The 17,189-nt window shown below is 35.2% G+C and overlaps 1 protein-coding gene across 1 annotated transcript in view; it reads left to right on the top strand.

The window, feature by feature from the left end:
* Positions 1–17,189, top strand: part of LOC110373013 (sushi, von Willebrand factor type A, EGF and pentraxin domain-containing protein 1) — a 102,109-nt gene continuing 84,920 nt past the window's right edge. Inside the window, exon 1 of the mRNA XM_021330097.3 lies at positions 1–256. Coding sequence (XP_021185772.2) covers positions 169–256 — 88 coding nt within the window. The 5' untranslated portion in view covers positions 1–168. The remainder of the gene's footprint in view (positions 257–17,189) is intronic.

Here is a 17,189-nt window from a genome sequence, read left to right as displayed (position 1 = left end):
GTCGGCTGCGCTGGCGCCGATTCAGTCCGTCGCGAATACTCGTCTGCGCCGTATTGCCCGCGCCGCCCCGAACGTCGCGAACCAAGTGCTAAACTTTCGCGCCAACATTTAAATTCCGAATTTCGATATTTTTGTCTGTGCATGTGTGAGTGACGTCATGAACAAGTGATGCTTGTCGATCCTAAAGACGATTGCAAAATGTTTCTGTGTTTTTGTCTCGTTATTTGGAGCGCTCTTTCGCCGGCTCAGGCCCAAGGTGAGTGGAACAATGCACAATCCGATTATTAAAGCGAAAAACCGCGGCTGTACTGAGATACTGGCACAAGATAGGTTTAGCCTCCATTTACATTGCTATGATATGTAATGGAGCGCATTACTAAACTTTGCGGGCAAATACGCGCTTCAAGTTATTTGCCTCCGAAGCGAAGCTTTTGATTTATGTTAGAAGCGTTATAATGAAATATTTGAATATAGCTAGTTATACAGTTGTAGCCTGCTCAGTGGTCAGATAGGTATTTCGTCAACTTATGACTCAGTCTGTGAAAACCATTTTTATGCGGCGCATGCACGAAAGCCTTATTTCAAGCTTACAATAAGATTCACTTACATTGTTGCACTTTCTTAATGTAAGTTCATTCTTCTTTTGTCCCTTAATATATAGAAATAAATGTTTAATGTTTCCTAAATTGGCACATAATATAAGAAGCGTTATATTAATAATTAAAAAATAAAGCAAAACGAGAAACACGTGACCTCCTTGCGAATAACAAAGACGAATGCCAAAAGCCCAAAAAACCCAGCTGCAAATAAAACAAAAACTAGTTCTTATTTTAAAATTAAAAAAAGAAACCATTAACAATAATTAAAAATAAAGTACCCACAATAATGGTGTGATTTCAAATCTGGAATTACGTAAGGCATATAAATAAATACACATAATTACTTCTAATGCTATTGTCCAGTAACAATTAAGTATGATAATTTTGTCGCGAATTACGCGTGGGCCGTCAACCGTGGCCAGTCTATGGTTCTGCATGATGAAGCCTTTTTGCACCATAAATACCTATCCGCTTTTACTTTTTATATGGCAATCGGCATTGAGGTCGATTGAGTGCAGTATATCGGTTAAAACACTCCTTTCGTTCTTGTAATTAAACTTGTATAACACACATATAAAGGCCTGATGTCCTATCATGCTAAAATATTATACATACTCGAAAATAACTTAAGAAGAGATTTTCATTAGCATTTTCCTAGGTTACTACGTAAATCTTCGAAAAAGAAAAATCACTCAAATAGCACTTTTTATTCGAATCATTTTATCACTAAAACATTTGCTATTCGAACACAACGTCTCTGGCTAAAAAATGGCCATTCCAGGAAACTTGCAAATCCAGCTTCAACAATATTTATAATCTTATTATTTTTACGTTAATATTTTAATAGATTAACCAATAAATAGACAATCCGAATCGATATCTACCTACTCATTAACTTGTATTATGAACTAAAATGCACTGTTAATTATTTAATATCATTATGTCATATTCATATAAAGCTGATTAAATATCAATGGAATCATTGAATGTCATTTTCTATTTTTAGGGTAAAAGATTACGCTAAAATTGAAAATCCGCTAGTGTTACCGACCTGTTAGAGCGATTGTTCTTAAATGTTACAGTTGTATTACTTAATGTATAAAAAAGTCAAAAAGAGCACACTACTGCAAACTTAATGTCGGAGGACAGTTTGTTAACTAAAATATTTTTTCCCAATCATCGGGCCCACTGTTTAGCCTGCAGTGTGTAAGGAAAATCTCTTACTAAAATTCTAATCAAAACTATTTCAAGAAATGAACTAGTTAATAATACCTATGGCTATAAAGTTGTCCTCAATTTAAAACACCAAAAAACTGTCTCACGATTCTTGCTATTAATGGGCAAAAACCTGATTGCAAAACGAATTTCAACTTGTTTTGTTTATTGGAATTATCTCGACTAAAAACTTGTCCTCAAATGTTTGGTACTCACCTCTAGGAAACTGAGACGCAGAAACTTTAGTTTCGAACTATTGGAAACAACAGTTATTTTAACTACTCACTTTACTTTTGGACTGAAAATTTTGGGTTCATTCATCATCTTCCGAGCCTCTTTTGGGTTCATTACACTGTAAAGTATCCTAAGAGTGAGCCGACCCCAACACATCTGGGAAAAGGCTCGGAAAATGATACTGATGTTTCCTATGAGTTAACAAGAAACAACGAATCCTACCAAATAAACATTACAATTACCCCCTTAGCTTCATAATCTTGGCCACATCACTATTAGCTAAGAAATCAGATCATCTCTTGCTCCCAATAAAGGCGATGGCCCCAACTTCTGCAATACAGTAAACTAATTTGAATCAAACTTTGGGTCTAAAACAAAACTTGTAGTAACGGAATTTTACAATAAAAGTTAACTGTTTTTCTATGGAGACTCGTTTTTTATGTGTTTATTTAGTGTCTAGAAACAATATTATGAATACCTTTCTATTTATCTATTTTGCTAATATAGTGGTTATTGTACTTTATCTTACGCGTACATTGCAGAATAAACAGTGGACTGACTGTTGGCTCAAGAAAATAACGTATTCTATCAGGTTTTAGTCAGTCTCATACTTGCTAAATACCTGATCGATATTAAGTACTACCATTCATTTCCATGCCGATTTATAAGCGCGAGCAAACTCTCAGCCGACTAAAAGTGTGCAGTATACGGATACTGAAATAGTTGATGTAAACTTTAAGGTTTAATTTTCTATTACATTGTAATCCAATACGGAACAACTTTAAATTATTTCGCCAATAACCCTATAGTAACGTGTAAAACGCTCGCAGTATCCACGCGGCGATATGTTTACGTCCACCTGTTGTCCTCGATATCCCCTTTCCAAACTTTCATTACGCCTGAGCGCTCAAGGCCAGTAACGATGTATGCTTTGCTTGTTTAGCGAATTTTGTGCATGGCATGGTCCTGCAGGGACGAACATGGTCAATATTATTATTTTTTAATGTCGTATGATTAAAACGTGGTATTTCCTTGTGAGTATTTGTTGAGGGATATTGATGAGTAAAATAATTTTGCCATCATTAAAAGTAAGTTCAATTTCAAAGAATAGATTTTAGATAAGCAAATAAAAAATATGACGTCAGAGTAACAGTTAATAATACTAACAATCTACAAACTGTGTTTAAGTTTCTTAACTTTTCAAAAACATATTGACATAGATAGTGAGTATGTATGCAAATTGGTCATCGACCGAAATAACCGAAGCCTACTTACATGGTGCTTGAATGAGTTGACTCACAGTAAAAGGCATGTGCGTTCGGTCATACTATAGGTGACATAAGTATTCTACTATAAACAATACTGCTTACTATGTACCAGGATAGCATAAAATACATGAAGGATATTCCGGACGCGAGTGAAACAGCTAGTCCACTATCATACGAATATAAGCTACCGCACACTTAACTGTCGGTCAACATTGGCCCTATGTGTAGTTGGTTGATACTTTATTATTATTAGAAAGGTAATCATGAATCCAAACAAAACTTTTCAATTGTCCAATACCAAACGCGCACTACCATTTATCTCCATACTGATTTTATAAGCTCGATCAAACTACCGGCCGACTAAAAGTGTGCAAGTCTTTTTTATCTTTTTGTATCAGCCTAGGTTTCCTAATAAAGTGTGAAGTGAATTACCTCAACCTGATATTCTAAAACGATCATTAATGTTAAATCAGTCTTCATCACATACCACTTTACATATAAACCATTTCACAGCAACCAAAATTTGCCAAGACATTTTTTTTTTCCTAGACCGAATTGTCCCACTTCTGGGCACAGGCATCCCCATTCTGTGTCCACATCTCTTGATGTTTCGAATGTTCCCACCAAACAGCGTTGTATGCGTAATTTTATTGATAAAAAAAAAAACAAAGGCCAAAAGAAGATCATAAAACTACTTCATTCTTATTCTCCCCCTCCATTTGAGTAGAAAGCCTCAAAACACCGACCGGCCGAGCTTCAAGTTCGAAACTGGGAAAGCTAGGGAAAAAATAAAACTCTTTTGCAGAAATGCAATTACTCTGTTTACCTCTATCGGAACGCGAATGGTTCGAGATAGTTCTTTTGCCACGTGCCATGGTCTGTAATACTTAATAATGTGCTTATAACTGGTTTATAAACAGTTTTTTCACAAACACTTTATGAGTGGGTGTTGTAATATGGTTGCTGGCGTTTGTGTCTTGTTTTTTTTAATGCTGAAAGTTGTAATTGGGACACGATTGCCTTGCATGTCACCTGTCTTTATCTTTAGTAATTAATAATTATTACTAAGATCATAAATGTGAAAGTGATTCTGTCTGTCCAAAACTAAGTATTATCTGGAGTAGGAGGAAAGCAGTTTCCTCAAGATACGGGTTGAACTGCAAGGAACCCCTAATCGACAATGAATCCTTCATTATCTATTTTCCATAGATATTGAAAAATTCTCAAAGTCACTTAAAAACATGTATGCCGAAATATCATATTGTTGAATTCATTTTAAAGCCTTCAATTTATCGGGAAACTCACATTCAATACGTTCCGCTCGATATATTTCCCTGTATTCATTAAAACCGTTGTGATAGTAGGTACAAAGAAAGCATATTTGCGTGTTTTTCAAATACGCCAATATTTATCTAGATATTTCTTTTAATTAAATAGGTAAATAGAGAATCACTGACGACATTCAACAAATATTAGAATGCGCTTACACGAGCGAACATATTTCGAGGAACACGGAACTAAACAAAGCGATTGCGAAATTAATAAATCGAACTATCGAGGGAATATCGCGAAAACACCTCGAGAAATTAAGTTCTAAGTTAACACGCTTTGAGGCACGTGGATGGCGACCTTTCGACTTACGGACAAGTTTACTCGAAGCTCCTAATTACAACGCATGACATTTAAAAAAAATTATGTTTGCGGAGGTCCTTCTCACAGGATTAGTCTAAACAGCTTCTGCACTATGGTTATAACTTTTTGGGTATCTCAGCAGTGTTTGATCCTTCAGTCAAAACTGACAATGAACTTTTTTTTCATACGGGACCATAGACGTTTTATTTAAAATGTCGCGACATATTATTTTTCACGTAACATTACCTATGCTTTGATGTTTTATTGAGATGCAATCCACGAGTAACGATGCGGAATCTCAATCAAACAACATCCTGTACATTCGAATATGGACTTTAACGTAGATGAAATAAAGATGTAAATTGCAGGGATAGCAGAGCTGTTAATGTTTATACATCATGAGCTTTCTGAAGTTCATATCGATACGGAAGAAAAAGTTTGAAGCTTTCGCTTCGTGTAACTAATGAAAAAAAAATTGATCCATAGTTACGTAAGTTTGAAATGGCTTTACCTTTTTGCTGGCACGAGTTAGCATGTATTTACACTATTTTTTCACACTGGCGGATTTTCTGCTTGGTTTTTTCCGACTACGCTGGTTCCGTACGGGCGTTGTATTGCCACTGGGAATATGTATGTTCTATGCTATTCTCAGTTATGCTACGCGCTGAAAATCCACCAGTGTGGCAGAGCTTTCAGCGTCTTTGTGATCAATAGAAAGTCAGGAAAAAGTATCGGACACTGGTGACATTTTCAAAAATGTCATAGAGGCATATCCGATGCGATTGATGGAATGTATCGAATGCGTAGTAAAAGTTAGTTGAACTTTTCAAAGCGTTGATTCGATTCGATACGTAACAATCGATTCTGCTTGCCTATAGAACCGTTCAATTAACTAATTATCAATATGTTGTACTGAGATATAATGGTGGGCTCGAGTAATATTTCTTACGTGTACAATGCAATTAGTTTTTTTTAAGAATGTAATTGTCGTCTTTTATTGCATTTGTGTTCAATCATTGACTATTTAATGTGGCTCTTGAAAAATATAAAAAGATTTTTGTGTCAAAGTGTAGATGATCAGTTTGGCACCTCATTGCTATCGTAACTATACGTTACCTACCTGCCTTTCTACTAGCTTCCCGAGGAAACTACCTCCCACAGCCGGATAAGAAGAAGCCGGATCAGTGCTGGAGTATTAGCGCGACAGACAGACGGACAGACGGAGTTACCTACTTTCCCATTTATAATATTAGTGAGGATCACATAAAATGCAATATGTACAAAATGTAGTTAGAAACACGTGTAATGAGATGAACCAGTTGTTCACAAGTAAATCTTCCGTCAGACAGTCGTTTGTTCGCAGATTAGATTCTAGCTCCGATTGTACGAGTTAATCAGTCAACTGATCCGAAGCTTATTTACTTCCTCAATGTTTACTGTTTCACAATCTACAAGAATTGTGGGAAATTCCATTAACATTTTCTCCTAGGAAAATCTCACATCAGTATAACTTATATGCTCTAACTAAGTTATCAACTGTTACTTGGAAGATAGAGAATTAAAAAGTAAAAAGCTGGACGCGCTAATGCCTCTTTTTCCTAGAAACTGAGGGTCCTAGAATATGGGGTGACATTGAAAGTAAATGAAGGACAATATAGGAATGTGTTGCACATAGTAAACCAACTAAGGCAAAACAAATGAAAATGTTGAATATAAAATATCCGAAAATGTACTGTTATGTTATTGATAAACTTTCGTATATCGGGTGTGTCGTTCATAATCACATTAAATTAAATGCGTTAATATACTGGTTAATATATGTCGATTAACACAAAGATAAAAGAAAAATACGTAAAAATAAAAAAATGATTTTTTCAAACAAAGTAAATGGAATAAAAATGTGCAAAAATTAGAACACCATATAAAAGTCAGTCATTACAAACAACTGAAATTCTCCCTTGAAAACTGACAGCTGTCAACTAATTAAAACATACGATACTCCTAACTTTATCTATGCTTTACACATGATGTTGTAAATTATAAAAACGAAAAATGACTCCTGTGGTTAAACCACTGAATGGATTAGGTTATTTTTTTTACAATTCGCCATAGAATATCATAAAGTATATGCGATATGATTAAATGTGATTGTGAACGACACACCCGATATAAATATTTATATTGACCATACAGTTGTTCTGAATCAACCTGTGCCGAATTAAAAATAAAATATAATATTGAAAAGCTACAAAGAAAATCAGTTCATAAAGGAAAACTTACTTACTTACGAAATATTAACACACTTGAAAAGCCCGTTTAAATATGTAGTACACAGGGTTATCGAATTAAAAAAAGAAGTAAAATTCTTCACGTTTGAATTCAGAATGAGACATCTGCTCAGAGTCCAAACTTTACCTCCTTCTCACCATGTCGCCATTGAACCCTATTACTATTCAATTATATTCCTATTGAATTTCCCTTAGTTCAAGGTTATCACATCTGAGCTTAGCGCTTGAACTTGAAAGGTCTCTTGACTTCTCAGAATATCTGTCACAAAGCTTAGGACATTGAAATCATTATGGTATCATCTAGTGCGCAAGACTGGATTGGAAACTATGATTTGAAAATTGAAATCTTCTGTTTTATAAGGAAAACTTTGGTTGAACTTGAAAAAAGTTCAGTCTTAATAGTCTTGAATAAAATATTGTTTCTGCAAGCAGTGTTTTATTAATCCGTCCATATGAAACAAATATGATTGGCAATAAATATGTGGATTGATTGATTAATTGAATACGGGAATCTGAAGTAATTGAATGAAATAAAAGTTAAAGGTGAAAGTGCTGGGGAAAAATCAACATCAGTATAGTGCATATGTTACATTTGCAAGACCAAAACTTCGTATTGTGACTAGGAAGTCATCTTTTAGGGCATTTACACATCACGAGGTAACGACTTCGTTCAACATTTGTCACTACGTACTCCATGGAAAATTGCCGCTCTGCGTTGCGACGTCGGAAGTACCGCTGCGCTTGCAGCGTCATGTGCAAACCCCCTTAAGCTATATTTTCTCTCTTCACTGACTTTCCACCCTTCATCCCCCTAGTTAGCTAAGCCACTAACTTCATTTTTCCGCACTCTGTATTCATTTTCCACGTAAACGTCTACGTAAACAATTAGGTAACGCTTTTTTCTCTAACCCTGAAAAGGGACTTCGTCCGTGAAAAAGTTCAATGTGAAAGTTGAATTAGTTTCCTGCAACTGGTATCGACGTACATTGCAAAGCGTACACAGAACGTTTGTTTAACTATCGCTTGAGAATAAATTATATGAATTAATTAAATAAAGGTCAGTTTCCTTCGTATCGCCCACGTGGAAGCGGGTTGTATTCTGTATATTTGGTCGCTGGAGTACAGTAGACCAGTTACAAGAGCATCTACAGATGTAACGTGTATTGATGTGGTCTGTCACAGACGTGCGTTAACAATGTAAGCACACTGTTGAATAAACTTTACATTTGCAACTAATAAACGACACGTGTAAGCCAGTACTTTAATATCGATCGCAGATTGCAATACACAAAAAGCGTTGATCAATCACAATCAGTCGAAACGCTTTTTCTCTTTGACGGTGACGGGTTTGAGTGCAGTCAATGTATAGAACTAGTGACACCGTGTTTTGTTTTTTATCTCTATAAAGTTCAAACTTCCTTAAAGGTCACGGGTTCTTTTTGGAATACTCATAACCTTGGATATCTGAAGAAAAAACTGAATGTAAAATCAAAAGATCTTTTACAGGCACTATGACGGGATTAGGGTTTCATAATCAGCTCTAAAAAAATGACGTTATATGGAACCATTTATTAGAAAAGTAAGTAAGTACAACAGCGGTCATTTCACACAAAAAGTCAAGTTTGCTTTTTTCGAAACCAAATTCTCTATATAATTTATATGTTGATAAAAAAAGGTTTTCCATAATGATGGTTTTTTAAAGGTAACCGTAATGTTTTCTGTGTTGTCACGAAAAATGCATTACTGTTACAGTTTCGGCATAAATACCGTATTGTTGATGTAATATTTGTAATAGTATTTAGCTTATACGATATTATGAATAATAGAATAAGCTGCAACATAAAAAGTGAAAAGACTCAAAGCAATTACACTTTATTCTTCCAAAGTCATTGAATGATTTATTGGCATTTAAAAATATTCACTTTATGACTTTATTTATTTTGAAATTTAAAAGTTAACAGCTTTTAAATTAAAGCTTTTTTCTAGCATTAACTAGGATAAATATTCGTTTGAATAAACATGCGAGTGTTTCGAGATTAATAAGCCAGATGCGCAATTAGCAATAATTGCTATGTTTGTTATGAACGAACAGACTTCGTTATATCATACACTTTTACTTTCTCACGATTTATTATCTTTTCTATGATGCAGGCTGTCCAAATGGCCTAAGTACATTCATGTGCTGGGATAATTAATGCCTTCTCTGCGCTCAATTGAAGATGAATTTCGTGGTTGACACAACCGAGTAAGTATGTGACTGTATTTAGGACAAGTTCTCTGAACAACTAATATTTGTACTAACTTCAATATTATTTCTGGCTTTTTTTAAATGTACATATAAAGAAATCAGTCGATATTTGGATAAAAGTTCCCATCGAACTTATTAGTGGGTCGATACGAAATAGTTGTTACGTGCACTACCATTTTCCGCTCTGATTAAGAGCCCGATCAAACTATCGGCCGACTAAAAGTTTCAAGTTTACAATATTCTAAATTAACGTTACATGCATCAAGTAGTTTGCACTAAGCCTCTTATAAAACTACTCTACATTAATGTGTAAAATGTTAAATATAGACACAGCTTTCTAATGCAATTACTAGGAAGACAGACTTTCATAGAACACTTCAGTTCTAACCATGAAGGAGAAATATGAAACTTTAGCTTTGACTGCGAGACGTACGAAGTCCGGTCGAAGTTGCATCTCAAACCTAATGACCTTGTGATCTATCGATAAAGTTTGCTCTATTTACTTCTGCCGCCCTGGTAGCGACGGATAATGTAATTGAACCTCATTCCTTACTTAACAGATTATTATGTAGTTTTAAGACAATCTCGATAAAACATAGTACTTTTAGAAGTTATCGATTCGGGGTTATTAGAATCAATTTGGTTTTACCTATACTGCGTGCAAGGTCAACTTCAAGTTAAAAATGGATTTTGGAGGAAAAGTCAAATATGATATTCCGATTATTTTATATGGATCGTTAAATTTTCCTGCATTTGTTCTTTTTGCATGACGCATATTACTGAACAGTTAACACTATTTCCCCCGATGATTAACAAAAGGAAAAGGAGTTTGAGATTATTACCAACACTGGAACAAAGAATAGTTACTTTTTATTCGATTCATTCGTATTTTTTAATTAATTTTAGTTTCAGTTTTAACTTTAAACTTCTGTGTTTCTGTTTTTGAAATATTAAAATTAAAAAGGCTCTTTCGCATGCTCAGTGGCCTAGAAAACTTTCCCTTAAAGCAAAACCTATAGATATAGATTTAACCAAGACAAATGTCCTGCTGACTGTGAGGGTAAAGCGTAAAAACTGCCGCTGTACATACTAACCTACTTCTTCATCTCCTTAAGGGAGTTAAGGAAAATTCTCATGTTTTATAAGGGCTTATTTTCGTATACTTACACGTTATATATACTTTATGCTAATATAATAATAAGAAAAATGTTAGTTTGTCAATTTTTTAAAGCATAATCTAATGTCAACTTTGTAGGTAGGTACGAATAAAAAAAATATGATTGAGAAAAATTGTCCCCATATGTCATTTGTGTATAACAATGAAACGATATTTTACTTAATGTATATTCTTAAAAATATCGATGACAATAGGTCACGGGTTGTTTTATTAGAAGATTTATATTCTAAGAACTTTTATCAATAATATTTATGAATCATCATTTATAAATAAATATGTTAATTTGAACACCTGCATGTCGATTCTATAAAATATCACAACTCACTTCGACATCACTCTCACTTCGACTTCGATCTAAAGGTAGAATTCCGTGGACGCGACAATAGTCAACCTATGAAAATGTATGGCACCGTTGCCGAGGCCCGTGACAGTCGCGCGCGGCCGACGAATTTCGTAAGCTGCTCGCGGCATTGTCAACAATTTAATTCTGGTTTTACTAAAATTCTATAGATGTTATTAAGCGCTAGACCATGTTGAGAAGCGTACGGCCGCGAGCGGCTCACGAAATTCGTCGTCCGCGCGCGACTGTCGCGGCCCTCGGCAGCGGTGCCATACATTTTCATAGGTTGACTTTTGTCGCGCGCGGCTGCGACAATCGCGACCCACGGAATTCTACCTTAAAGTTTCGTGATTGACATTGTCAAACTACACTAGCGCTACACTATCGAGCGTGTTGACAAGTTGAACTAAATTAAACTCGAGATTTTGACAGATCTGCCAAAATATGTCTATCTATAGGGGAGGTAGGGGAGAGATGGGCAGTTGGGAGACATGATCAAATCAGAATAAAAGGGGGGTCCTTTTATTCTGATTTGATCATAGTTTTATTGGGTAGTTTACGTTACCGACTGGTAACGGTGTTCATCCATAGACTATCTGTCATTTCTGTGAGTTGTCAAGAACAAACACTCGTAAAAGTACTTAAATATTTTGTTGCGGTTTCGGATCGTTATAAAGAAAACTAATGAAAGGTATGTGTATTTTCTATTATTAATGATTGATTGTCAAAATCTCCAGTTACGATTATAGTAAGTCGATGCAATCCACACCTATTATACCTCTAGAAGAGGTACTACAGCAATAGTTTATGGGCCCCACGTTTTTATTTTAGTCTAATATGACCGGGACCACCTACGTAGGTTGACAGGTAAGTAACTATTTTTTATTTTCTAGTTTTCAGTGCACATAAGATAAAACCGTTTTACTTAAGTTTTTTTACCGATTTTTTTTTATAAACTAAGTCAAAAGTGTCCAATGCTTCCTATGGTAGGGAGGCTTGGACATACCATGTAATGTATAATTTGTAAATTTTTGTTCTTCTTCTTCAGTGAAAATTTGTGAGGTTATAAATCTACGCTAAAAATCCTTTATAGAATCTTGTTTCAGGTACCGTTGCCAACTTGATCTATGGACTCCATATTTATCAGCTGTTAATTTTATTTTTTAACCTTTTGATACCTCTTGTATTGCTCGTTATATTAAATCTTTAGGAATTTCCCGTCGCAAACCATTCTTTTTAACCCCCGACGCAAAAACGACGTTGTGTTATAAGTTTGACGTGTCTGTGTGTGTGTGTGTGTGTATGTGGCATCGTAGCTCCCAAACGGATGATCCGATTGTAATGCGGTTTTTTTTGTTTAAAAGGAATGTCATTCGGGAGTGTTCTTAGCTATGTTTGGTGGAAATCGGTTCAGGTCTTCAAGGTCATCAGCTCGTTTGTTAGGTGTGATAGGAATGTTACACGCTCAGTTTACTTGCAAGCATATGTGGGATCTAAAATTTGAAATACTAATGTCTTCTGGAACCACTGAGCTGGTCTGCTGTTAGGACACGAAGATAGGAGACGTAACCCTGAACTGCCTTTTAGTAAACCCATCGAGTTTGGGCTCGTTTAATATGTCTTGACTAGTTTTCTTCATGTTTCTAATTGACGAGAACCTAATGCTGGAAATGGGATGTGGCGGATGAAACCCTAGAATGATATATAACCCTGGATCAACAAAGGTCCATCTTTATTGTTTCTCAATCTGTGCAATTCTCCCAGAGCCAGTTTGTCATGAGGATTGTTAAACAGCTTCCTTTGGCTGAGATCGCATATAGCGAACCCATCATAAAAAGAAGGAAAAATTAAGGAGCTCCTTTAAAAAACCCTTAAATAAAATAAAATTATAAATTTAAAAAAACCCCCGACCCAAAAAAGTACGCAATTATTATGACAAAATGTTATAAACGATAAACCCTATAAAAAGCAAAAAGTAACTTTAAACACTACGTGAGTACCAACTAAAGCATGTCAGACTAAACAAAATTTTGACGTGTCGACGGTTTTATTTAAACCGTTTAAATATCTCGTAATGTTGAAACTGATTGTAATTTTTAGGATAGCTCTTTGATTTTATCTAGCCAAACATAAGAAATGGCAATAAAAGTTGATTATCTGTAAAATCAGATTTTTTATGCAATACATGTGAAAAAGTGCCCATCCCTCCCCTACCTCCCCTAAAGTATGAAATGACATTACGAATCGAAGTGAAATGCGAGTTGTTGATCGAATTTTATAGAATCGCAGGACTGATCTATGAAGCTGCATATTTTAGTAGAATTTTAGACAGTTGAAAATGCTTATTATTTGTCACTTTAAGGTCATACAAACACTCAAGGCTGACACAGAAAGAAATGTGTGCTCTTTAAGAACATGTAAGAGTCCCCTCACACTACGAACTTTTAGTCGGTCGATAGCGTATGGCGTACGCACATTACAACGATCGGGTATCTGACTATATGAAACAGACTTAAAAGTTTCATAGTTTTTAAGTTATTGTAAATCCGCATGATTACTTTTAAAAACGAATAATAATAATTGTTAAGGCGGAATTATTTGATAAAAAAAAAAAACAAAATTAATATGAATAAATTGTCTGTTACATCGCATTGGGTGTACTATCGGTCGACAGTTAACTCTGCAGTGTGCGTCGCACTTAAACTACGTAAATTACAAAAATAAACATGTAAATAGGTCCAACTGTACTCGTGGGTTTTGAATAGCAACTGGTAGTTGTTGGTCACTTTTACTCTTGTATAACCTTGTTGAACGTGACTTAGAATAAACTAGCGGAGTTTCGCGACGATGCCTGCGTTGCTTCAAGGGCGTGTTAGTAGTGTACCTAAAGGTATCTTTTGAATGTTAGGTGAAGACTGCAACTGCGGACCACACATGGCGCGACTTCATGATATCTAGGAGCAGTTACGGTGGGCAGTTGACATTAAAACGTACCTTTATTGTTTTATTCTGATTGATTTGTCTCTAAAAAGACAAATGAACTCGCATGTTCATTTGAAGTCAGCGATTCCACAGCAAAGAACCGAACAAAAAATATGAATTCCTGTTAATTATATGCTGGTTAAATATTCATAATTTATATGCATTTGTACAAAAAAACCTTATTTTCGCATACAATTTAGTTTATTTGCATAGTTATGAAGCGATTATACCGTGCTCTGTGGAGCGTAACTCAGGTATTTGAGCGAAGTTTAAATCTGCGCTTGCACATATAGACGTTTTATCAATGACGTGAGATGCAGTCGCGTTTGCTTCAAGCATCTGCCATGAACTATGGTCAAAGGTCATACGCTTGATCACTGAATACCCAGTAATATTTAGATTCGTTTATTAACGCTAATATTTATTTAACTGGTCAGTCTGGTGCGGTCTTAAGCGCGATACGGTCCGGTACGGTTTTCGCTGTTCACGGACAATGAGTAATATACTATGATATCTTATTATTCTAAACTAAGTACCTAATTTTTCTCTTTATTTTATTTTTCAGATATGTTCTTTCCATAGTTTTTATGTTTGCTCTTTCAATTCCATCTTCGTATTTTCCTTATAAATAAAAGTATATTTAAATACATATATTACATAAATTCACCTTAGCCTTGACTGGCACAGACTGGCACTGGATTGCCTAGGGGAACACAAATTGAAATTATTTTTTTTACTTCAATATTCATTATCATTTTTACTTCAGTATAAATACCAAGACTTTTCTAGACTCATAAGACACACATTAAAAGTAAAACCAACAATACATAATAAACTTAATTTCGTTTTCAAACTAAACACAATGGTATCACAAAAAGTTCGATCGACTCGCACAGTTCAGAATCGCGTGCGACTCAGATTGCTTTCACTTATCCTTAGTACCTATGTGTGTGTGTGCTCGCATATACTGTTTGAATGTGTGAGTGCATACTCGTGCGTTGTACCGGTCTTAAGGCTAGGACACAATCACGGTGTGAAGTCGTGATGAAGCTGACCGAGTATCTTGAGCTTTCGATCTATAGAGACAATATATGCGATTATTGAATCGTGATATCAGGATTATGGGTTCGCTTTTACCTTCCTTGTTTATTGTCCCTTGTGTGTGTACGTGACTTTGGTAGGCTTAGATACACACCTTCAATCAAGGCATAATGCAGGTACCTATATCAGAGTAACTATTCATGAATCAACTACATAGATCCCTTTTAATCTTATTACTATTATTGCATCAACATATAAAGCCGTTACAATAATACCAAATTACAATGATGTATATTTCGGCCCAACTCGAGAATCCAACCCGAGACCGCGTGCATGGCAGTCGCGCGTGCGACCACTAGACCAAAGTGGCAGTCGCATGAGAAAAAAATGTACCTCATTCGCGGAAACGCAACAGAAAGGTTTTCGGTCACAAAAGTAATAAAGTCAATCAAAATTATCGTGTAACTGAATCCTAACAATTAGCTCAGTGTTATACCAAATTTTGCGTCAAATTCTTCATTCATGACTAAGAAGTATGGACACGTCAGCCTATATATCTTTAATACATTAGGTACTTGGTTATACATAAATGGGCATGTTTAAGAAACTCGTATTAAAACAGTTCTATGAATAATTAAACCGATTCAATTAATAATCAGACTCTAAGAGAACTTTGAAACAGCTAGTACTCAATAGCTTTCTCAAAATCCGTTTTTCTCAAAATTATTTGTCAACGTGTAATAATGTACGTTTCCTCTCTCGATATTCCGATGTAAGTTAATTAGTATTTCGTGGAATCAAAGTGATTTTTTCAGTATGTTCTGTGTATCAGAACAAAATACGGGGAATCGTAACCAGTGTAACTTTATACGAAGGAGCTTCTGCCAAACAGAATTCATGAATAGAAAATCAATATTTTTTTAAATAAGGTATGTTTTAAACTAACTGAAAAACTAAAAAATTGATCAAAAGTCCCTCTAATTGATAAGTCATCTAATTGGATGTCATTTCTTCTAAGATCAACTTCTCAATATATCCAAAAAGAATAAGATTTTTTTTTTACTTTTTCAACTACGTTTTCTACCTCCATACTAAAAAGAAGATTGCAGGCTGTCGCTGTTAAGGCCTTAAAAACTGCAATTCAAGGTCACCCGCAAACTCACGGATGGACTTGAACATACTCACTGCGCTGGGCATGCCTGTTGGTGAGGTTGATAGGGTGAGATATTTTTTATCTTCAGAGATGCTGCTTCCCATTTCAGAATAAGGCATTGCGTAGGGTGAGATATTTTTCAGCTACAGAGATGCTGCGTCCTATATCCGAGTAAAGCATTTAATATCCTGCGTGGTGCTGTGTGGTGGTTACACCAGTCGATCACCAGAGAATCGTTTTTTTATCAGCATAGTGCAACAAGGGCAGGTGAAATTACCAATTGGGTCAAGACTATGTTGGTTTATCTAAAGCCAATTATAGACCACATAATGCATATCGCAACAAGGTAATAATTTGTGTCAAACTGTCGCACTAGATAACAGTCTCTTTAGTAGTAATTACACCGTTGGACATCTGCATTATTGAGCAGCATTGATTTACTATATTTAATCAGTTCACAATACACAGGAATATAACATGTCTTGTTTGTCGCGCGATAAATGACTACTCGTCGCGGTATTAACTGGGCTCTTTGATCGAGGAATTATGTTGTTCGTTTATACCTTGAATTGTTCGCAATGGTTCTATAAGTGGGTTAAGAAAAGAAGTTTGCATCATCATTTGTAGAAGTTAGTTTAGTTTTAAATTAATGAAAAAAGTTTTCTTAACTTTTCTCTCCAAATATTTTTGACATAAATTATATTTTATACACGCAAAATTATGCTATTAGTCCACTCAGGAGCATCAGGAATCTTTCATTTTTCGATAAACCCTACATCGAGTAACGGAAGGCTGACTGCGTACTTTACTCCTGAAACTTCAGAACATTTCTGCATTATTTCGCACACGAGCATAATCTTATACTTTTGGCAAAGGGGAGGAACGACAATGGCATCCCCAGTTAGTCTATCCCTAATAATTTAACCCCTGATACATATAGGATTGGTAAAAAAATACATAAAAATAAAGTACCAATAAAAGTAGTTACAACTATAATCCGATGTCTAGTTAA

Source organism: Helicoverpa armigera, chromosome 1, assembly GCF_030705265.1.
Source record: "Helicoverpa armigera isolate CAAS_96S chromosome 1, ASM3070526v1, whole genome shotgun sequence".
NCBI classification, from domain to species: domain Eukaryota; kingdom Metazoa; phylum Arthropoda; class Insecta; order Lepidoptera; family Noctuidae; genus Helicoverpa; species Helicoverpa armigera.
This window is presented reverse-complemented; position numbering and strand designations above follow the sequence as displayed.